Raw genomic sequence first — 21,568 nt, 5'->3', positions numbered from 1 at the left:
CCCCCCCCCAGTGACACTCCCAAGAGATTTCACAGGAGCCACTGGTGGGTATCACGTTTTTCTTTAGGGTACAAAGCTGGGAATGACTGGGTCCCCACAGCTCGGGCGCCCCTATGATACACACACACACACCCAGCAACCCAAGGTGTCAAGGAACCCCCCCAAGACCCCCTGACCCCCCCCCCCAGCACCCAAGGCATTGGCGACCCCCGTCATCACCCCAACGTGTCAGGGGACTCCTCCCCCCAAGCTTCCCCTGATTCCCTCCCACCACCCAAAGGCTTTTGCGATGCCACCTCAGCTTCCCAAGGTCTTGGGACCCCCCCACGAGTACCCAAAGGTGACAGGGACACCCCCCCACCAGCACCCAAAGGTGACAGGGACATCCCCCCACCAGCACCCAAAGGCTTTTGAGACGCCCCCTCAGCACCCCAAGGTCTTGGGGACCCCCCCCCCCGCACCAGCACCCAAAGGTGCCACCCCCGCCTCAGCAGCAGCTCTCGGCAATTGGGTGCCCCCCGGCATGGGGGGGTGCTGGGTGCTGCCCCCCCACTGCCACGTAGCGGCGGGTGCCACGGGGGGGAGCTCGGGGGGGACCGGGTGGGCATGGGGCACCCAAGCGGCACCGCTGCCACCCACGTCGCACCTCCGCCTGCACCTGCGGGCACCGGGACATGTCGCGATGTGTCACGCCACGTCACGACATGCCCCCTTCCCCCCCCCCCCTCCCACTCCATGTCACGACGTGCCCTGACGCACCTCCTTGTTGACGAAGCAGTAGAGGACGCTGACAATGAGGCCCTGGGGACGAGGTTTGGGGGGGGGGCACCCCGCGGTGGGGGTGCACCCAAACAGGTGGGTGCACGCGGTCACACGCACAGGTATGTGCACCCCCTGCACATGAGCCCCCCCCTGAGCACCCATCCCCTGCACCCCATTGCAGCCCCCACCTCCTGCAGCCCCCCTGCCCTTTACAGCCCCCCCATTGCACTCCCCCATTACAGCCTCCTATTTTAGCCCCTTCATCGCACCCCCCACCACATTGCAGCCCCCCAATTGCCCACCCCCATTGTACCCCCGCCATGACCCCCCCATTGCACCAGCCCATTGCAGCCTCTATCCCATTGCCCCTTCCGTTGCCCCCCCCAAGCCTCCTCCATTGCACCTCCCCGTTGTAGCCCCCATTGCACACTCCCCCATGCCCGTGTCGCCCCCCTCCCCGTTCCCCGCCCCCCCCCCCCCCGCACCTGGGAGGAGGAGAGCAGTAGCTGCAGGCAAAGCCGCACCAGGCGCAAAGTGCCACCCCCCTGCCCCTCTCCCACCAGGGCGAAGGCCACCTCATGCACCCCCAGCAGCGGGATCAGCGTCAGCGTCGACCTGGCCAGCCTGGGGGGGGGGACACGCACACGCTTGGGGACAGCCAGGGACACACTTGGGGACACCCCTGGGGACACCCCTGGGGACAGGGACACCCCGCAGGGAGGGATGGGGACCCCATTGGGGACACCCCTGGGGACAGGGACACCCCGCAGGGAGGGATGGGGACCCATTGGGGACACCCCTGGGGACAGGGACATCCCCCCAGGGACACCCTCAGTGATGGGGACACCCTCAGGGACACATTTGGTGGCATTACAGGGATGGGGACATGCATAGGGACACACTTGGGGATGTCACAGGAAGGGGGAGACAATTGGGGATGTCACAAGAAGGGGGACATGGTTGGGGCATGACAGGCATGGGGACACACTTGGGGACATGACAGGGGTGGGGACACACTCAGCGACATGCTTGGGGGCATTGCAGGGATGGGGCACACGTGAGGACGTGCACAGAGGCAGGATGGGCACAAGGACGTTGCACGGCCAGCATGGGGACAGGGATGGGATGTGCAATGCGTGTCCCCACACACACCCCAGTGTCCCAGTGTCACTGGCATCCCCATGCCCATCCCCAGTGTCCCCATGCTGGGGGACATGCCCCCATGTCCCACACGCACCCCAAGGTCCTCATGTACCCACCTGACCCTGGTGTCCCCACGGGACACCTGATGTGCCCGGACTTTGGCCACCAAGATGCGGACGATGCGCACAAACACCACGAAGTTCACCTGGGGATGGAGACACTGGCACTGACACCCCCTGCAGTGGGGGTGACACCCCCCCAGGATGGCCACCCCTGCGCTGTGTCACCCACCACCACAGCCATCAGGATGGGACAGCGGATGATCCACCATACTGCTGCCTTCTCGTTCCTCTCCCAGCACCTGCCGGAGTTTGGGGGGGGGAGCACTCAGCCAGATGCCTGGGTCCCCTATTGGGGACATCAGAGTGTCCCCAGAGTGTGACAAAATGGGGGGGGGTGGGGGGGGTTGTCCAGCAGCCTCACCCCTCGTTCTCATAGAGGTACCTCACCACCACCCATGGTACCACGAAGAGCACGGGAGCTCCTGGAGGGATGGGGACAAGGTTGGGAAGGGGATGCGGAGGCATGTGGGGACACAGGGGGGACGTGGGGATGGGCTCACCCCAGCCGAGGAGGAGGAAGGCAGGGAGGCAGCGCTCGCCGGAGAAGGCTGCCAGCACCAGGAGCTTGTGGAGGAAGAGTCCCTCGGCCAGCAGCCACCCATAGTTAGCCCCCACACAGTACTGGGTGAGAGCCTGGGCCAGCCGGCACCCTGTCACTGCCTGCTGGAGGGACACCCACACCACCACAGGGACACCAGCATTGGGGAGGGACCAGCATCATGTTAGACCAGCATCATGGTGGCACCAGCATCGTGGTGGCAGCAGCATCATGTTAGACCAGCATTGTGGTGGCACCAGCATCGTGGTGGCACCAGCATCATGTTAGACCAGCATTGTGGTGGCACCAGCATCGTGGTGGCACCAGCATCATGTTAGACCAGCATTGTGGTGGCACCAGCATCGTGGTGGCACCAGCATCATGTTAGACCAGCATCGTGGTGGCACCAGCATCGTGGTGGCACCAACATCGCAGTGGCACCAGCACCATGATGGGAACAGCCCCCACCCGTGGGTGCCCCATCCCAGCGCAGCCCACCATCCCCCACCCATGGGTGCCCCCCACCCTTGGGTACCCCCACCATGGGTGTTCCCCTCCATGGGTACTCCCCGGTGGGTGCCACCTCCATAGGTGCCCCACGCGTGGCTATCCCCTGCCATGGGTGCCCCCCATCTGCCATGGGTGCCCACCTGCTGGCCCAGCAGCTGCAGGGGGTGCCCAGGACCAGGGCGCAGGCGGCGTTGGAGCAGCGCATCCCGTGTCAGGATGGCGCCCGCCCGCAGCACGAAGGAGAGGAAGAGGTTGGCGTGGATGAAGTTGCGGGTGCAACGCAGGCGCCTGCGGGGACGAGGGGCAGTGGGTGACAGCACCCATGGGTGCCCCCCTAGCAGCACCCAAGGGTGCCCTGGTGCAGGTACCTGAACAGCAGAAGCAGCAGCAGTGCCAGGAGGAGGGCGATGAGGGAGAGGGAGTATCCCACCGTGTAGAGGAGACGGAACTGCTCCAGCAGCCAGGCCTGCCGCTGCGGGGACAGGGACAAGAGTCACAGGGACAGGGACGTGGCACGGCACCAGGAGGTGGAACAGGGCATGGTGTGGCATGGTGAATGTCACAGCATGGCATGGTGAAACACAACATGGTATGGTGCAACATGGCATGGCACGGTGCGGCACGGTGCATTATTGCAGCACGGTGTGGTACAACACAGCAAAACGCATCACAGTGTATGGTGCGGCATGGCACGGTGCCACACAGCACAGCACGGCATGGTGCAAAGAGGCATGGCACGGTGCAGCACGGTGCAACAGGTACAGCAAAATGCACAGCACAGCATGCCACAGTGCAACATGGCATGGCACAGTGCAGCCCAGCGCGTGTCACGGCACAGCGTAACACGGTGCAGCCCAGCAGCTCCCAGCGCAGCACACGCTGCAGCGCAGCCCGACGGTGCATGCCACGGCACGACACGGGGTACGGCACATGTCAGCCTGGCGCAGTGCAGCCCCCGGCCCGTGGCCCAGCACAGCATGGGACAAGGGGCATGGCACAACACAGTGCACAGCACAGGGCACAGCACAGCGCAGCATGGCACAAGGAACTGCACAGGGCATGTCATGGTGCACAACACAGTCTGGCACGGCACAGGGCATGGCACACTGCACAGCATGGGGCACAGCACGGTACATGGCACGGCATGGCGTGGCACAGTGCAGTGCGACACAGCACAGCATGGCACACAGCACGGCACGGCACAGCACGGCACGATGCACAGCAGAGCGGCACGGTGCACGGCATGGTGTATGGCACAGCACGGCACGGGGCACAGGATGGCACATCATGGCACAGCAGAGCAGCATGGTGCACGGCACGGCGCGCGGCACGGCACAGCACAGCACAGCATGGCAGCATGACACATCCCAGCATGGCACCCCCCCCCGGCACCGCAGCCCGCAGCATGCAACGGCGCAGCACCCGGGCCCCCACCTGCAGCAGCTGCTCCTGCGCCAGGTCCTCGCACTGCGAATGGTCCCGCCAGGGCCGCCCCGTCTCGTCTGTCACCCACCGCCCGTCAGGTCCGCAGCGCCGAGCCACCACCCCACCCTGCACTGAGCACCTCGTCCCATCACTCTGTGGCACCCAGGGGCACCCACAGGACCCCCCAGGGGAAGTGCCACCCCCCGGCCATTACCTCGGTGGTGCCAGGGCAGGTACCAGGGGCAGGGGACGGTGACGGTGCTGTTGGGGGCTGCGTCGCCCCAGCAGGCGTACATGTCAAAGCTGCGGTTGCAGACGGGTCCTGGGGAGAGGTGCGGGGGGGGGGGGGTGTCAGGGTGCCCCCAGTGTCCCCCTGGTTTCCCTACCCCATCCCCACTCACCAGGTGCCGGGGGGTCGAGGCGCAGGCGCAGCTCGCAGGCATGCCGGTACTCGCGCCAGGCAGCCAGCGTCGCCTGGGCTGAGCGCTCCTCCTGCAAGGGCCCACCATGGGGCCACCATGGCGGGGGGGGCCACCATGGGGCCACCACCACCAGGGTCACCGTATTGGGGCAACCACCATGGGGCCACCACCACGGGGCCACCATGGTGGGGCCATCACAACTGGGGCCAACACTATGGGGCTACCACCACATGGACACCACCATGGGGCCACCATGACTGGGGCCACCACCATGGGTGACCAGGATAGGGACACCACCATGGGACACCGTTGTCCTGGGGAGGATGTCCTGGAGGTGGCAGCTGGGGGGGGGGAGGGGGGGTGTCCTGGTGGGGTGGGGGTCCCAATGAGGCAATGGGAGGGTCCTGGGGGGGTCTCAGCAGTAGCAGCAGGGGAGTCCCAGGGTGTGGGGGGACCCCAGGGGTGACACTGGGGGGTCCTGGGGTCTCACCTCTGCCCCACGCAGGACCCGGCTGAGCAGAGGTGGGGCCATTGCCCGGTGGCCCATGACGGTGACAGCAGCTCCTGACGGGGGGGGTGCTGGGGGGGGAGGGGGGGGGCACCAGGAGGGATGGGGGTGTCGATGTCGTGTCGTCCCCTCCGTTATGGGTGCCACCCCCCCACTTTGACGTGTTCGTTACCAGGGAGCTGCAGGTAGTGCCCAGACGCCTGGGTCTTTCTGGGGAGGGGGACAGGACTGGGAAACCCCCCACACCGACCCCGCACCGCATTTGGCACCCACTCCCTCCCCGTGACACCCCCCCCCAGGTCCGCAGACACGGGTGGGGAACTCAGGGCGGGGCAGCTGTCGTGGTGGGTGGGCAGCGGCTGCCCCCCCCCCCTCCCCCCCCCCCGGTGATGCCGGCTGCTGCCGGTGCCACTTCGGTGTCCCTTGTCCCTCCTCCCGGTACCCCTTTGCCCCCCCTCCAGCGTCCCAGGTCCCCCACGCGTGTTCCCTGTTGCGCCTCAAAGCCCCCCCATGTCTCCTTCGCTTCACCCCGACACCCCTCTCGACCCCCTCCGGGTGATGCCGGTGCCTCTTGCCCCCCACCCCCCGGTGTCCCGGGTCTCCCCACGCGTGTCCCCTCGCTGCTTCCACGTCCCCTCCGCTTCACCCCGATGCCCCCGTGGACCCTTCTGGTACCCCCACCCCCCCTTGGACCACCCCGTGACCCCCCAACACTCCCCCCCCCCCCCCCGACACCCCGGTACCGGCTCGGCGCGGGGCTCCACCGCCCTCGGGGCACCGGCACCGGCTCCGGCGGCACCGCCCCCGGGAGGGGCGGGGGCACGGGGGGGGGGGGGATCACCCGGGTGGGAACTCGAGTCGGAGCAACGTGACCTGGTGGTAGTGTGGCGCGTGGCCCACGTCTCGGGTGGGGGTAGCCGGGAGGCTGCCCCACGCATCCCGGGGCTTCAAGGTCATCCGGGGAGGGGGTCCAGGGTCACCCAAGGGGGCAGCAGCATCACCCACGGGCGCCCCAGTGTCACCCAAGGAGAATTCATTGTCACCCAAGGGGGTCCAGCATCACCCACAGGTACTCCAGTGTCATGTAAGGGGGTCCAGTGTCACCCACGGGGAATTCCGGGTCAGCCAGTGGGGTCCAGCATCACCCACGGGTGCCCCACTGTCATCCACGGGGACTTCAGTGTCACCCAGTGTGGTCCAGCATCACCCACAGGTACTCCAGTGTCACCTAAGGGGGTCCAGTGTCACCCACGGGGACTTCAGGGTCACCCAGTGTGGTCCAGCATCACCCACGGGTACTCCAGTGTCACCCACGGGTACTCCAGTGTCACGCAGGGGGGTCCAGTGTCACGGGGGTGGACTCTGGTGTCATGCAGGGAGATTCAGTCTCATCCAGGGGGTTCCAGCATCAGCCGGGGAGTTCAGCATCACCCACGAGTGCTCCAGTGTCACCCGGCGGGTGGTCTTCAGTGTGCCCCACGGCTGTTCCAGTGTCACCCAGGGGTCTCCACCATCACCCATGGGTGCTTCAGACTGACTCGGGGAGGTCCACGGTCACCCGGTGGGGCACCAGCTTTACCGATGGGTGCCCCACTGTCAGCCCCGGGGGGGACGGGGGGGGGCGGGTCCAGCCTCACCCACGGGTGCCCCAGTCCCTCTTGGCGCGTAGTGGGAGCCGGCCAGCCTATGGAGGGGGGGCGTGTCCCAGCGGCGGGGGCGGGGCGTGTCCCGGCGGCGGGAGACTGAAGGGGGCGGAGCCGAGGGCGGTGGGAGTACACGCCCACCCACCCCCCGCCTCCGTCCCCGCCTTCCTTTGCTTCTCCCCGCCCCTTCCCGCCCTCGGGTCGCGCGGCGGTGAGGTCACGGCGGCGCGCCGCCGGCCGGGCTCGGGGGGATGGTGGCGGGCGCGTTCCCGCTGGCCAAGCTGCTGACGCTGGGCGCGCGCCAGCTGAGCCGCCCCCTGGCGGCGCGCATCAAGGCCGGGGCGCGCGCCAGCCCCTTCTTCCGCGCCTACATCTGCCTGCCGCCCGCTCAGCGTGAGTGACGGGGACGGGGACGGGGGGGGGGGGCTGGAGGAGGACACGGAGGGAGGAGGGACGCCGGAGGGGGGGGGGGGGGGTGAGGAGGGAGGGAGGAGCCTCGGCGGTGCCCCGTCGCTCCCTGCCGGTTTCCCCTTCCCCCCTCCCCCCCCCCGCAGTGTATCACTGGGTGGAGATGCGCGCCAAGATGCGGCTGATGGGTTTCCGCGGCGCCGCCGTCAAACCGCTGAACGAAGAAGCGGCGGCGGAGCTGGGAGCGGAGCTGCTAGGGGAAGCGATCGTGTTCGGCGTGGGAGGGCTCTGCCTCTACCTGGAGTACGCCCGGCAGACGGGGCAGGCGCGGCGGCGGGAGGAGGAGCAGGCGGCGGCGCTGCGGGAGGTGGGGGAACGGCTGGAGCGGCTGCGGGAGGAGCTGGACGCCATGGCGGCGCGCCTGCCGCCTGGACACGCCCCTGGACACGCCCCCGCCGCTTCCAGCCCGGCGCCCGGCGGCGGCCACGCCCCCGGAGCCGAGGGCGGTGGCGCAGGACACGCCCCCGCGAGACCCGGCCATTAAAAGCGCGCCTCGTGCTCTTCCCGCCGGCCGTTTCCTTTAGGGGCGGGGCTTGGTAGAGAGGGGCAGGGAGAGGGGGCTGGGGGCGGAGCCACGAGGGGAGGGAGCGAAGCTTGCCCACACCGTGTGGGGAGGTGGTGGGTGGGGCCTGGCCTTGGGAAGGGCCACTTAGGGCGGAGCTCATGGTGGTGGGTGGGGCCTGGACTGGGCGGGCCTGTGGGTGGAGCGTCGCGAGGGGGGCGGAGCTAATGATGGTGGGTGGGGCCTGGAGTGCATGCCTTCAGGTGGGGTCACTTGGGGGCACGGCCTGGAGTGGGGGGGTGGGCTGCAGCTAGGGGGTGGAGTTAATGGTTGTGGGCGTGGCCTGCAGTGGGGACAGGCCTTCGGGTTGGCTGCCAACTTGGGGGTGGAGCCAGAGTTGGTGGGCAGACCTTCCGGTGGCATGCTGCTTGGGGGCGGGGCCTGGTGCCCTTGCAGAGAGGATTGGAGCAGTGCTAAGGGCTGGGGCGGGGCCTGAAGGGGCGGGGCCTTTTGGGATGGTGCTTGGGACAGAGCCAAAAGGTTTGGGGGGGGGGGGGGGGGGTGCACAAGGTAGAGGTGGGGCCAGGACCATGGGGGGATGGGGATGGGGCCTAACCCCTGAGGCTCATGGGGCGGGGTCAGCTTTGTGGGCGGGGCGGGAGATTGGGGGCAGGGCCACAACACCACAGCTGGGCTGCGATTGGTGGGGAGCTGTATGGGGTGGGGCTAAGGTAAGGGGCGGGGCTACGATGAGGGGCGGGGCTTTTCTCCTGCAGCAGGGGGTGAGAGATGCCATTAAAGCAAAGTGAAGCCCCCACTGTCCCTCTTATTGCTGGGGGGAGTGGGGGTGTGTTGGGTGAAGGCCCCCCCTCCACGGGTGACACAGATGAGGACATGGGTGGGTGTCACATACAAAACAACCGCATTTATTCATGGCAGGGGAAGGGGACACCCCACCTCCCCCCCCCCAAAAAAAAAACAAACCAAAAAAACAGTGAAAAACCCAAAAGTGGCATAAAAAAGACCCCCGGGGGGGAAGGGGGGGCACCCCTCATTTGCCCCCCCAAGTGTTAAAAAAAAGGGGGTCCCCAAACTGGTGGTGAGGGGGAGCACAGTGGAGGGGGGGCTGCTTTGGCCCCCCCCAGCCGGTAAGGCACAGCCTGGGGGGGAGGGGGGGGGTCCTGGCCCAGAGTGGCCCCACCAGGGCGGTGGGGGTGTGAAATGGGAGGGGGGGGAGGTGAGGCTAGGGGAGGGGAAGTAGGGGGGACCCCCCCATCCAGACCCATCTTGGGAGGGCTGGCAGGGGGGGGTTAGGGTGCGCTTCGCTTCCGCAGCTCCACCACGAATGCTGCAGGGGTCGGAAATGTAGCATCACAGGGGGGTCCCACAGTTACACCCCCCATTGACCCCCACCCTCTCAATGCCCTATTCCCCCCTCTTGTCTTATGCTCCCGCCCCACCTTCGATGATCTCCTCCTTCATCTTCTGCAACTCCCTCCGCACCTCCTCCAGCAGCTCCTGGAGGCAGGGGGGCACACGGTGAGGGGATTTGGGGCGACCCCTCCCGTGACCTCCCCCACCCCATCCCTGGCTCTTCTACCTGTTTGATTCGCTCCAGGTCAGGCTCATCAGCAGGGCCGGGGGTGTCAGCGGGGGCAGCTGGGACTGCCGACTTCATCCTGGGGGTGCAGAAATAGGTTGGGGACCCCCTCAGACCTCCCTGAGTGACCGCCATTTTGTGTCTTGGGTAGCCCCCAACCTGCCTGCCCACCCCCAGCGTCCCAGCAACTGTCCCCCAAGTCCTGCTCTGGGGGTACTAGAGGCCCCCCCCCAGCACCCCGAACCCCGTGCATTGGCACCCTAAAGCCCCCCCCAGCCCACCCCCAGTCCCCAGTCCCCCTGCCCACCCCAAACCCACCTGGGCAGCGTGGAGCTGGCCTTCTCCCAGGGCCTCCGCACGGGCTCTGTGGGGAGAGGGCAGCGAGTGAGGTGGGGCGGGGGGGGGGGGGGGGGGCGGCCCCCCAAACTCCTCCCCTTCCCCTAAAGGAGCCCCCCAACAGTCCCCCGGCTGCCGGACTACATTTCCCAGCGTGCCCAGCCACGGGGGCGGACCGCGGGGCACACTGGGAGTTGTAGTCCCCATACTCACCCGCCGGCTGCCCTGAGGTCCTAGTGCCCGGCTCCGCCTCGTCCTGCGGGGGCAGAGAGAGGGGGGTCTGGGGGGGGTTGGGGGGGGTACAGGACCAGATCGGAGCACAAGGGCGGGGCAGAGAGAAAGGGGGGGTATACACGGAGCACCCGCCCAATGGGGGTCTCCCCCAAAATGGTATTCGATGGGGGGAGGGGCAGCACTCACACTGGTGACATCCTCGTCCTTCTTTGGTGCTGGCTTGTCCCCCTGCAAGGTGGCTTTCCTCCTGGGGGGGGGGCAGGGGAGGGAGGGGGGTCAGCGTAGGCACAAGGGTGCCCCCACCTTTGGAGTGCTGCTGGGCAGAGTGGGGTACCCCCGCCATCGTGCCCCCCCCCCCCGGCGCCTCACCGTCGGGCCAGCATGGCACTCATCTCCTCCATCAAACCCCCCCCAGCCCCCCCACGGGCACCCTCGCCCTTGGGGGGTGCAGGGGGGGCCCCCGCACCCGTTGCTTCATCCTGCCAGGAGAAAGGGGTTGATGCAGAGCCCCCCTCCCAGGTTATTGCCCCCCCCCCCCCCAATTGTGCCCCTGCCCTCACCTTGCTGACTTTCCTGAGTTTAGCTCCCGCGATGGCAGCGGCAAGGCCGGAGCCCCCCCCGGCCCCCCCCCCCAGCAGCACTTGCTGCCACTGGCAAGGGGGGGGCCGGCGGGACCCCCGTGGCTGGCGGAGGGCCTGGGGGTGGGGGGGGCCCTGGAGGCGGTGGAGGACCAGGGGGTGGTGGGGGGCCTCCAGTAGGCACGGCCTGGGTGCCTGGGGAATAGGGGGAAAGGGGTTTGGGGGTGGGTTCTGGGGAGCGTCCCCATCCCCAGAGTTTCGGGGGGCGAGGGGGGAGAGTCAGCCTTGGACCCCCCCATCACCCACCTGCAGCCGCCACACGACGCTCGGGCTCCTCCGGTGCCTGCCTGGGGGGGGCGAAGGGTCAGCACCCACGGCCCCCCATGGCATGGCGACCCCCCCCAGAACCTACAGTCCACCCATGGCATGGGGGACTCCCAGCACCCCAACATCATGGTGTACCCCCCCCCCCAAGCAGCCCCAATTTGGGGGTCCCCCACCTCTCCTGCTGCTCAGGCTCCTCCGGAGCCGGACCATCAGGGTCTGGCCAGGACAGGGGGGTGCCTGGATGGGGGGGAGATACAAGGTAAGGCTGTGGGGTCAGGCCCCCCAAGAGTGCCCCCAGTGACCCCCACCCACCCACCCAATACTCACCCTCCTCCAGTGCCCGCAGGGCCCGCAGGACGGCGGTGGCAAAGAGGGTGGCCTCACGGGGGGCCCCAAAGCTGAGACCCCAGACCCGGCGTGCTTCCCGCCACTGGTGGAACTGGGGGGTGGCCTGGCTGTAGCGCAGCCCCCGTCCCAGCGGGCAGTTCAGCACCACCTGTGGACACCCGCAGGCATGGGGGGGCAGGTCCACATCCAGGGGTGCCCCCAGCACCCCACACCCAAGGCTAGCCTGCAGACCCCTCCCACGCCCATGGACACCCCACTGAGCCTCCCCATCCTTTGCATTGACCCACAGCACCCATGGGTGCCCCACGTTCACCCTATGCCCAGAGCTGACACATAGAGCCTCCTGCACCCATGGGTGCCCCATAGAGTTCCTACATACCCATGGGTGCCCGCCCCGCATACTCACGGGTGCCCCATAGTGCACTCCCATGTCTAGCATTGCCCCATAGTCTCTACAGCACCCATGGGTGCCCTGTGCCCACCCTATGCCCAGTGTTGACCCATAGGTGTCCTGTAGAGCACCCCCATACCCTTGGGTTCCCCATAGACACCCCCTCATACCCATGGGTGCCCCATAGAAACCCCCCCCCTCCATACTCAGCTCCTTCTGTACCCACAGATGCCCCACAGCCCCTCCTGCACCCATGGGTGCCCCACAGCCCCCCTCCCCATGTCCAGTGTTACCCCACAACACCCTGCATCCGTGGGTACCCCATAGCTTCCCCCACACCCAGGGCTGCCCCTTTGCCCCCCCACGCACCCATGGGTGCCCCCCCCTCAGGCACCCTCACCTGCTGGTCGGGCTGCAGCTTGCGCCCAACCAGGCGGAAAGCGTTGGCACCGGGATGGTGGTAGAGCTGGACGCAGCTGAGGGTCTGGGGACCCCCACCCGCTGCCACCCACTGCTTGTGGGTGTCGTCGTAGAGCAGCACCGCTGCCCGGGCACTGCACAGCACCGTCTCGCTGCAGGATGGGGGGGGAGGGGGCAGGGGGGTGAGGGGGGCAAGGCTGGGTGGGCACACTCCGGTATGGGCATCTCCACACAGGGTGGGACCCCTCTGATATGGGACCCTCTGATATGGGCACCCCCCTGGGTGCAGGGGCTTCTGGTGTGGGGATTGGGGAACCCCCAGGGTGCTGGACCCCCCCAGCTTGGGGACCCGCTGTGTGTGGGGAACCCCCCACGAGCACAGGCGGGATCCCCTGGGTGGGGGCACCCCCCCTCCACGGGTAAATTCTGGGGGGGGACCCCCCTACGCGTGGGGACCCCCCCCCGAGGTGGGGTGGGGACCAAGCATGGGGCACCCCAATACATGGGACACCCCCATGACCAACCATGGGGCACCCATGGGCGCTTCCCCCCCCCCTTCCCCAAGCACCCAACCCACAATTGCACCCCAACATCCCCCCCCCCTCCCCTCGCCCCCCCTTTTTCCTTCCTCTTCTGCTCCTCCCCCACTTCCTTAGGGTGCGGAGAGGACCCAGTGTCCGAGCGCTGCCCCTCCCCCAGCCCCGGACCGGGACATCCGGGTGGGGTCACGGGGGGGGGGGGGGGGGGGCTGTGTTTATGTAGGACCGACCTGAACACACGCCCCATCCCCCCCCCAACGGGGAAACTGAGGCCGGAGGGGGGGGTGGGAACAGCACCCGTGGGGAGGGGAAGCCGGCTGTCACCCAGCCCCGCACCCCCCGGTGTCCCACCCATTACCGGGCCGGCTCTCCCAGTGCTCCCAGTGCCACTTCCCAGGGCTCCCCAATTCCCCCAGTGCCCCCGGTACCAATTCCCGGTGCCCCCCAGTGCCAGCTCCCAGTGTACCCCAGTGCCCTTGGTACCACTTCCCGGTGCTCCCCCGTGTCTCCAGAACCAGCTCCCAGTGCTCTCCAGTTCCCCCAGTGCTACCCGTACCAGTTCCCGGTGCCCCCCAGTACCGGCTCCCAGTGCTCCCAGTGCCCCCGGTAACACTTCCCGGTGCCCCCCCAGTGTCTCCCAACGGCAGCTCCTGGTGCTCCGCAGTTCGCCCAGTACCAGTTCCCGGTGCCGCCCAGTGCCAGCTCCCAGTGCTCCCACTGTACACCAGTGCCCCCAGTACCACTTCCCGGTACACCCCGGTCCTTCCCAGTTCTCCCAGTGCCCCAGGTGCAAACTCCCAACGCCAGTTCCTGGTGATTCCCGGTGCTTCCAGTACCGCCCGGTGACCAGTTCCCAGTGCTCCCCGGTGCTCCCAGTGCCACTTCCCGGTGCTCCCCAGTGCTCCCAGTGCCACTTCCCGGTGCTTTCCGGCGCCCTCGCTGCCCCCGGTACCCGCCGGTGCCAGTTCCCAGTGCTGCCCAGTGCTCCCAGCGCCAGTTCCCGGTGCTTGCCGGCGGCCTCAGTGCCCCCGGTACCCGCCGGTGCCAGTTCCCGGTGCTGCCCACTACCCCCAGTGCCACCTCCCGGTATTCCCGGTGCCCCCCCGCCCCAGCCGCTCACCTCATGCTGGCAGCGGCGGCGACGCGCTGGGGCCGGGCCGGGCCCTTCCGGTGGCGGCGGGGGTGGGGGGGGCAGTGGGGGGGGGGGGTGGAGGTGAAGGACCGGCCGGTCCCGGCCCGCGGCCACGCCCCACCACGCCCTCACCCCCGCGAGGCCACGCCCCTCCCGGTAACGGCGGCGGAGTGGCCCCCGCCTTCTTAAAAGGCCAACGTCTCCGGGTGGGCCCCACCGAGGTGGGGCGGGTGCCCAGTACCCCCAGTGCCCTCCCAGCCGACCTCCGCCCCGTGTCCACCCGGTGTCCCCCCCCCCCAGATCTCTCCAGTTTGGGGGCACTGGGAGGTGTTGGGGGGCTTTGGGAGGGTACTGGGAGGTACTGGAGGGGCACTGGGAAGGTACTGGGAGGCTCTGGGGAGTCCTGTGCCCGATGCCAATTCCCGGCGTCGGTGCCCAATACCCAGCACCCGGTGCCGGTACCCGGTTCCCGGTATCCGGTGCCTGCTATCGGTTCCCGGCTCTCCGGTGCAGCCCCGCCCCGAGCCCCGCCCGCCGCCGCCCCGCCCCCGCCGCCGCCGCCGCCGCCGCCGCCCTTTGTCCGCCGCCGCGGGCCCCGCCATGGCGCCGCGGTGATGCGCGGCGGGGCCGGCCCGGAGACAACGGGGCCGAGGGTAACCGGGAGCCCCATGCGGGGGCCGCCGCCATGGGGCAGGTCCTGGGCTTCGCCCACTGCAGTACGGCACCGGCACCGGGAACGGGGAGGGGCGGCGGTACCGGGGAGGGACCGGGGATGAGGGAACCGGGATGGGGGGTACCGGAGATAAGGCGCTGGGAGGGACCGGGGATGGGGTTACCGGGAGGGGCCAAGGATGGAGGCACCGGGGATGGGGTTACCGGGAGGGTCCGCAGGTATCCGGGGCGGCGGCACTGGGAGGGCCGAGGATGGAGGCACCGGGGATGGAGGCACCGGGGACGGAGGATCTAGGAGGGGCCGAGGATGGGGGGCACCGGGGATGGGGGTCTGGGGATGGGGTACCGGGAGTGGTCGGGGATGGGGATACCGAGGACGGAGGGACCGGGAGCGGCTGGGGGTACCGGAGATAGGGCACTGGGAGGGGCCGGGGATGAAGGCACCGGGGATGGGAGCACGGGGGATGGGGTTACCGGGAGGGGCCAAGGATGGAGGCACCGGGGATGGGGTTACCGGGAGGGGCCGGGGATGGAGGCACCGGGGATGGGGTTACCGGGAGGGGCCGGGGATGGAGGCACCGGGGATGGAGGCACCGGGGATGGAGGCACCGGGGATGGAGGGGCCGGGGATGGAGGCACCGGGGATGGGGTTACCGGGAGGGGCCGGGGATGGAGGCACCGGGGATGGGGTTACCGGGAGGGGCCGGGGATGGAGGCACCGGGGATGGGGTTACCGGGAGGGGCCGGGGATGGAGGCACCGGGGATGGAGGCACCGGGGATGGGGTTACCGGGAGGGGCCGGGGATGGAGGCACCGGGGATGGGGTTACCGGGAGGGGCCGGGGATGGAGGCACCGGGGATGGAGGCACCGGGGATAGAGGCACCGGGGATGGAGGCACCGGGGATGGGGTTACCGGGAGGGGCCGGGGATGGAGGCACCGGGAGTGGCCGCGGGGAGCGGCACCAGGGATGGAGGGAACCGGGATGGAGGGACTGGGAGCGGCTGGAGATGGGGGAAGCGGGATGGCGTTACCGGGATGAGGGGTACGAGAAGGGACCAGGGATGGGGACACCGGGGACAGGGTACCGGCAGTGGCTGGAGATGGGGGTACACGGGATGGGGACCCTGGGGAAGACATCTGGGGATGGGGGCACCGGGGGTACCGGGGGACAGGGACACCGGGGATGGGACCCTGGGGCAGGGCGTGTCCGAGAGGGGACCACCGTGCACTGGGGGGACCTGAGTGCTGCGCGGGGGGGGCCCCCACACCCCCCCATCCCCTCTGCCCCCCCTCCAGAAGAGGCTCCATCCACGGCCTCCACCACGCCGGACTCCACGGAGGGTGAGCAAAGCCGAGCCCCCCCCATTTTGGGGTGCAGCTTTGGGGACGAGGGGGCATTGGGGTGCCCCGACCCCCCACCTCGAACCCCAAATCTCCCCCCCCCCCCCAAGGTGGCAACGAGGAGTCGGACTTCCCCGAGCTGCAGGCGGCACCGGAGCCCCCCGAGGAGGAAGAGGAGGATGAGGATGAAGACGGGGCAACGGCGGCGGGAGGGGGACCCCGGGGACCCCCCCGGGAACTCACCTTCTCCTACATCGCCTTTAGAGGAGGGGGGGAAGCCAACGAGCCGGGACCCCGCTGCCGCCGAGACTCCCGTCGCGGACGCCCCCCCCGCCTGAGCTCGGGGCCCCCCGGGGGGTGCCCCCGGGGGCCGGACCCCCGATTGGCTGCTAGGGCCCCCCCCAAGCGTCCCGAGGAGCCCCCAGCCCCTCCCGAGGGGCAGCTGGAGGTGGGGGGGGCCCTGCCAGAGTTGGGGGGTCCTGAGACTGAGGAGACCCCAATGAACCTGGGTATGGGGGATTATGGAGGGGGGGGGGGGTGATTGAGGTCCCTGGGGGGGCAGCTCGGGGCCTGGGAGGGGTCTGGGGCACCCTGGGTGGGCTGGGGGTTCCGGGGGGTCCCGGGGGGGGGGGGTGTCCCGGGGCAATGGGGGCTCTCCAAGGGGGGCTTGGGGATATGAAGGGTCCTGGGGCACCGCTGGGGGGGGGCTGGGGGGGGGACGCGGAGTACCCAAGGCGGGGGGGCTGGGGGTCATGGGGAGGGTCCCGAGAGGGTCTCACGGCAATGAGGGTCCCCGGGGGGGCTCGGGGCCATGGGGGTCCCGGGACACTGTTTCGCCCCCCCCGCCCCGCAGCCCCCTGACCCCCCCACTCCCCCTCCCTTTTCTCGCAGCAGCAGCACCCGTGCCCCCCCCCCCCGCCCGCAGGGGGCGCCCCGCGGCCGCCCCCCCCCCGCGCCCCCCCCGGACCCTCCCCCAATCCCGGAACCGCCCCCGGCGCCCCCCGACCAATCACCGAGCCCGCCGGGAGCCGATGTCCTGGGTGAGCGGCCAATCAGGGCCTCGGGGCACTACGCGGGGGGGACACAGACACACTTATGGCGCGGGGGGGGGGGGGCAGGCATCTGGTTGCAGGGTGGAAACAGGCATCGGGGCGGGATTGGTGGCTAAAAATAGGGGTGATCCCCCCCCCCTCCCGAAGTCCCCCTCCCCACCCCCCACCCACCCAGCAGCACCCGCGGGAACCATGGAGGGCCAAGGTGGGTGCGGGGGCACGGCGGGGGGGGGGGGGTGAGGTGGGTGCTCCCCTTCCCCACACCTGCGGCTGTCACTCGGGGTGGGGACAGCTGGGTGCTGGGGGGGGGGGGCACTGGGTGGAGAATTGGGGCGCTGGGAGTACGCAGGGGGCTCTGGAGAGGATACTGGGAGGCACTGGGGGGGAGCTCTGAGAGCACTGGAGGGGCCCTGGGGGGCTCGTGGGGATACTGGGGTGGGGGGTACTGGGGAGAAGTGGAGGAGGCACTGGGGAGCACTGGAGGGACACTGGGAGCACGAGGGGGCTCTGGGGGAGTACTGGGAGGCATTGGGAGGTATTGAGAGCATGGGGAGGTGCTGGAGGGGATGCTGGGAGGCACTGGGAAGCACTGGGGTGGTTCTGGGAAGCACCGTGGGGGCTCGGGGACCACTAGAGGGGCTCTGGAGAGGTAGTGGGAGGCACTGGGGAGCACTGGAGAGGATACTGGGAGGCACTGGAGAGGATACTGGGAGGCACTGGGGAGCACCGGAGGGACACTGGGAACACTGGAGGGGATACTGGGAGGCACTGGGGAGCACCGGAGGGACACTGGGAACACTGGAGGGGACACTGGGAGGCACTGGGGAGCACCGGAGGGACACTGGGAACACTGGAGGGGACACTGGGAGGCACTGGGGAGCACCGGAGGGACACTGGGAACACTGGAGGGGACACTGGGAGGCACTGGGGAGCACCGGAGGGACACTGGGAACACTGGAGGGGACACTGGGAGGCACTGGGGAGCACCGGAGGGACACTGGGAACACTGGAGGGGATACTGGGAGGCACTGGGGAGCACCGGAGGGACACTGGGAACACTGGAGGGGACACTGGGAGGCACTGGGGAGCACCGGAGGGACACTGGGAACACTGGAGGGGACACTGGGAGGCACTGGGGAACACCAGAGGGACACTGGGAGGCACTGGGGAACACCAGAGGGACACTGGGAGCACTGGAGGGGATACTGGGAGGCACTGGGGAGCACCGGAGGGACACTGAGAGCACTGGAGGGGATACTGGGAGGCACTGGGGAGCTCCGGGGGGGACACCGGGGGGCTCTGGAGGGAATCCTGGGAGCCCTGAGCACAGCATGGTGTCCCTGCAGTGTGGGAGCTGCTGTACTGGCGGGCCCCGGGGCGCTCGGCGCTGGCGCTGGTGGGGGCGCTGGGCACCCTGGGGTGCCTGGCGCGGTTCAGCGCCGTCAGCGTGGGCGCCTACGGGGCACTGGCTGTGCTGGGGATCACCCTGCCCCTGCGCCTGCACCGTGCCGCCCTGCGGGCCCTGCGCCGGCACCCACCCGAGCACCCCTGCCGGTGAGTGACACTCCGGGGACCCTCACGGGGCCGTTGCCGTCACCCTCCCATTGCCATCCCCTGCCTGTCACCGTCCCCACGAGGTGGGATAGCGCTGCCATCCCTGTGGCACAGGGTGCCTGTGCCTTCCCTGTCCCTGTGGGGTGGCCCTGCCATCCCTATCCGCATGGCATGAGGTGTCCCTGTCGTCCCCAATCCCAAGACATGGGGTGTCCCTTCGGTCCCCATCCCCATCCCCACGGCGTGCCCCTGCCATCCCCACCCTACGGGCTGTCCCTGCCGTCCCGTCCCTATGGCTGTCCCTGCGGCCCCCATCCCCATCCCACGTCTGTCCCTGGTCCCCATGCAGGGTGCAGCCGGAGGGGACCGTGGGGCTGAGCCCCGAGGAGCAGCAGCGCTGGGCCCGGCGCCTGGCCCAGCACGTCACCGCTGCCACCCGCACCCTCACCCGCCTCTTCCTTGTCCACAGCCTCCCTGAGTCCCTCAAGGTGACCGTCGCCCTGCATGGGGGGGGCATTGGGGTCATGGGGGACACCTGGGGCATGGGGTCATGGGGGGCACTGGGGGCATGGGGACACTAGGGGCATGGGGGATGTGGGGGACACTGGGGGCACAGGGGGACACTGGGGGCATGGGGACATCAGGGTCATGGGCGTAGAGGGGACACTCAGGGACCAGGAGACATGGGGTGCCCCACAGGCACAAGGGCACGGGGGTACTGGGGACATGGGGCACGAGGACTCTGGTGGCATGGGGGACACCCGAGGCGGTGATGGTGAGGGTGAGGGTGACGCTGGGCTCTGTCTGCAGTTCGCCTTCTTGTTCTACCTGCTGACCTACGTGGGGGCTGTCTGCAACGGGCTGACGCTGCTGGGAGCGGGTACGGCACCGGAATAGGGATGGGGATGTGATGGGAACAGGGATGGCATGAGGATGGGCCCAGGGGACGGGGCCAGGGGATGGGGATGTGGCATGGGGACAGGGACATGGGTGGAGGATGGGGATGGGGGACAGCGGACAGGGGATGGGGCATGGGTGCAGGGACACAGGACAGGTGGTGGGGGACAGGGACATGGGAGAGGGATGGGAGATAGGGGACATGGGGTGGGCACAGGGACATGGGACGGGGATAAGGACATGGGATAGGGACAGGCCATGGATGGGGCATGGGGACAGGGACATGAAACGGGACAGGGGATGGGGGACAGGGACAGGGGAGAGGGATGGAGTTAAGGGACACAGGATGAGCACAGGGACAGGGGATGGGGACGGATGGGGCATGGAGACAGGGTATGGATACAGCTGGGGGACAAGGGGACAGGGGTAGGGGACATGAGTAGTGCCTGGGGACAAGGGGCTGGCACAGGAATGGGGACAGCATGGGGATGGGGGACACCATGGGGACAGATGACAGAGTATGGGGACAGTCTGGGGACAAGGGTTTGAGGGGATGGGGGTGTGGCACATGGACAGGGGACAGCAGGGGATGGGGGGTACAAGATGGGGACCGGCATGATGTGGTACTCCCTGTCCAGGCGTCATCTGTGCGTTTACCTTCCCTGTGCTCTACCGGCACCACCAGGTATGGGGGAACAGGGGGGCTGGAGATGCTTGGGTATATAGGGGACACAGGGGGATGTGGGGGTCTGGGGAGGGTTAAGGGGTACCCCTCTGCCCCCCCCATGTCCCCAGTTGCTCCCCATGTCTCCGATGTCCCTAGGCCCAGATTGACCAGTACGTGAGTCTGGTGAGGAACCACCTAAGTCACCTCCGAGCCAGGTGAGGGTACCCCCTGCCCCCCAAAATCTCCCTGGGCACCCCAGACCTGCCCCTGGGGACCCCAAACCCAGCCCAGGGGTGCCTCCGGGGGGTCTTGGGGTGCCCCCAGGGGGGGTTGGGGTGCTCCACCCCTCCCCCCAACTCCCTTCTGCCCCCAGGATCCAGGCCAAGCTCTCAAGTGCCAAAGTGAAGCCGCAGTGACCCCCCCCCATCCCCCTCCGAGGTGACAGCTGGGGGGGGGGGGTGGCCAGGGTCCCCCCACATCCCTCCCATCCTGTGTGTTGGGGATAACTCGGAGGAGGCGGGGGTTGTGTCTCCGCCCGTGTCCTTCCCCCCCCCCCCGCGTGGGGGGGGTCACACTTTAATAAAAACTCTTGTGACAGCCAGGCTTGATTGTGCAGGGGATGTGGGGACACTGGGGGGAACAGGGGACCTTGCGGGGAGGGGGGGGGGACGACACAGGGAAACATGTGTAGGCACAAGGGACACGGGGGGGGACATGAGGAGACACAGGTGGCCATGGGGATACGGGTCTACGTGGGAAACAGCGGAGCACAAAGGGCCGTGAGGGAACAGGAGTGGACACGGCGGGGGGGGGGGGGGGGGGGGGCGCTTGCTTTCCCCACCCGGGTATTTTTTACCCCCCGCAGCCGGGTTGGGCTGTGCTGACTGAGCAGCCGGGGAATGGGGAAGTCCGGACGCCTGGGAGTCGTGTCGTGTCCCCCCACCCCCGTACTCCCCCGGGGCGCCCCGTTTTCCCGCGCGTCCCCTCCCGCCCCGCGAAACGCGCGGGAGCCCCGCGGCGCAGACCCCGCCCCGCCCCCGCCCCCTACGGCATCGCCCCGCCCCGCCTCCCCCCCCCCCCCCCCCGCCTCGTTGCCAAGGGCACGGCGGTTGCCGCGCGACGTAAACAAAGGACGCCGGACGTGGTGACGTCAGGGCCATGGAACGCCGTCGCCGGGGCGACAGGCGCCGTGTTTACTCAGGCCGCGGCGGCGGCACGTGGGGACGGGACGGGGACACCGGGACAGCCCGGTCGGGACCCCGGTACCGGAACACCGGGGAGAGCCCGGCCGGGACCCCAGACCTGAGACCCCGGGGGGAGCCCGGCCGGGACACCGGGGCGGGGACACCGGGGCCGGGACACCGGGGAGACCCCGACCGGGAGTCCCGGGGCCTGGACGCCGGGGCGAGCCCAACGGGGGCACCAACACTCCCAG

The 21,568-nt window shown here is 69.1% G+C and overlaps 4 protein-coding genes across 7 annotated transcripts; 2 read left to right on the top strand and 2 right to left on the bottom strand.

Annotated features, from left to right (window-relative positions):
• Positions 1-487: 487 nt before the first annotated feature.
• GIPR (gastric inhibitory polypeptide receptor) lies at positions 488-7,059 on the bottom strand. Its single transcript, XM_049795040.1, is given in 15 exon segments — positions 488-658; positions 760-801; positions 1,248-1,386; positions 2,022-2,110; positions 2,197-2,266; positions 2,389-2,449; positions 2,528-2,690; positions 3,216-3,363; positions 3,444-3,547; positions 4,510-4,631; positions 4,715-4,822; positions 4,902-4,992; positions 5,413-5,501; positions 6,174-6,267; positions 6,270-7,059. Coding segments are annotated over 15 exon segments (1,590 nt in total). The 5' UTR covers positions 6,369-7,059.
• A 222-nt stretch (positions 7,060-7,281) lies between these two features.
• OPA3 (outer mitochondrial membrane lipid metabolism regulator OPA3) lies at positions 7,282-8,101 on the top strand. The gene is made up of 2 exons (XM_049795231.1): positions 7,282-7,466; positions 7,628-8,101. The coding sequence occupies exons 1-2, from the start codon at positions 7,325-7,327 to the stop codon at positions 8,023-8,025; spliced, it is 540 nt and encodes a 179-aa protein (XP_049651188.1). The 5' UTR covers positions 7,282-7,324; the 3' UTR covers positions 8,026-8,101.
• An 847-nt stretch (positions 8,102-8,948) lies between these two features.
• On the bottom strand, positions 8,949-14,029 carry VASP (vasodilator stimulated phosphoprotein). Its single transcript, XM_049795709.1, is given in 14 exon segments — positions 8,949-9,391; positions 9,504-9,561; positions 9,644-9,722; positions 9,962-10,007; positions 10,193-10,259; positions 10,400-10,460; positions 10,583-10,692; positions 10,774-10,822; positions 10,824-10,986; positions 11,098-11,138; positions 11,292-11,355; positions 11,446-11,614; positions 12,258-12,429; positions 13,937-14,029. Coding segments are annotated over 14 exon segments (1,122 nt in total). The 5' UTR covers positions 13,942-14,029; the 3' UTR covers positions 8,949-9,353.
• A 489-nt stretch (positions 14,030-14,518) lies between these two features.
• RTN2 (reticulon 2) lies at positions 14,519-20,730 on the top strand. 4 transcript variants are annotated; one of them, XR_007505118.1, is made up of 7 exons: positions 14,519-14,664; positions 15,919-15,963; positions 16,074-16,472; positions 16,858-17,003; positions 18,362-18,569; positions 18,919-19,057; positions 19,380-19,449. XR_007505118.1 is itself a non-coding variant. In XM_049795711.1 (7 exons), the coding sequence occupies exons 1-7, from the start codon at positions 17,208-17,210 to the stop codon at positions 20,547-20,549; spliced, it is 579 nt and encodes a 192-aa protein (XP_049651668.1). In that variant the 5' UTR covers positions 17,171-17,207; the 3' UTR covers positions 20,550-20,730. The 4 variants fall into 4 exon arrangements, 1 of the variants encoding a protein (XP_049651668.1); XR_007505117.1 differs by having other exon boundaries at positions 16,855-17,003; XM_049795711.1 differs by lacking the exons at positions 14,519-14,664; positions 15,919-15,963; positions 16,074-16,472; positions 16,858-17,003 and adding exons at positions 17,171-17,220; positions 20,105-20,151; positions 20,290-20,348; positions 20,507-20,730.
• The last annotated feature ends 838 nt before the right edge of the window (positions 20,731-21,568 follow it).

The sequence above is a fragment of the Accipiter gentilis genome, chromosome Z, assembly GCF_929443795.1.
Source record: "Accipiter gentilis chromosome Z, bAccGen1.1, whole genome shotgun sequence".
In the NCBI taxonomy this organism is placed as follows: domain Eukaryota; kingdom Metazoa; phylum Chordata; class Aves; order Accipitriformes; family Accipitridae; genus Astur; species Astur gentilis.
The sequence above is the reverse complement of the archived record's forward strand: the minus strand, read 5'-3'. Positions and strand labels throughout refer to the sequence as shown.

Coding starts and splice junctions, on each gene's coding strand:
- RTN2 (XM_049795711.1), top strand. Junction 19,058..19,379: donor GCCTCCCTGAGTCCCTCAAG/GTGACCGTCGCC, acceptor CTCTGTCTGCAG/TTCGCCTTCTTGTTCTACCT. Junction 20,349..20,506: donor CTAAGTCACCTCCGAGCCAG/GTGAGGGTACCC, acceptor TTCTGCCCCCAG/GATCCAGGCCAAGCTCTCAA.
- OPA3 (XM_049795231.1), top strand. CDS start 7,325: ATGGTGGCGGGCGCGTTCCCGCTGGCCAAGCTGCTGACGCTGGGCGCG. Junction 7,467..7,627: donor CTGCCTGCCGCCCGCTCAGC/GTGAGTGACGGG, acceptor CCCCCCCCGCAG/TGTATCACTGGGTGGAGATG.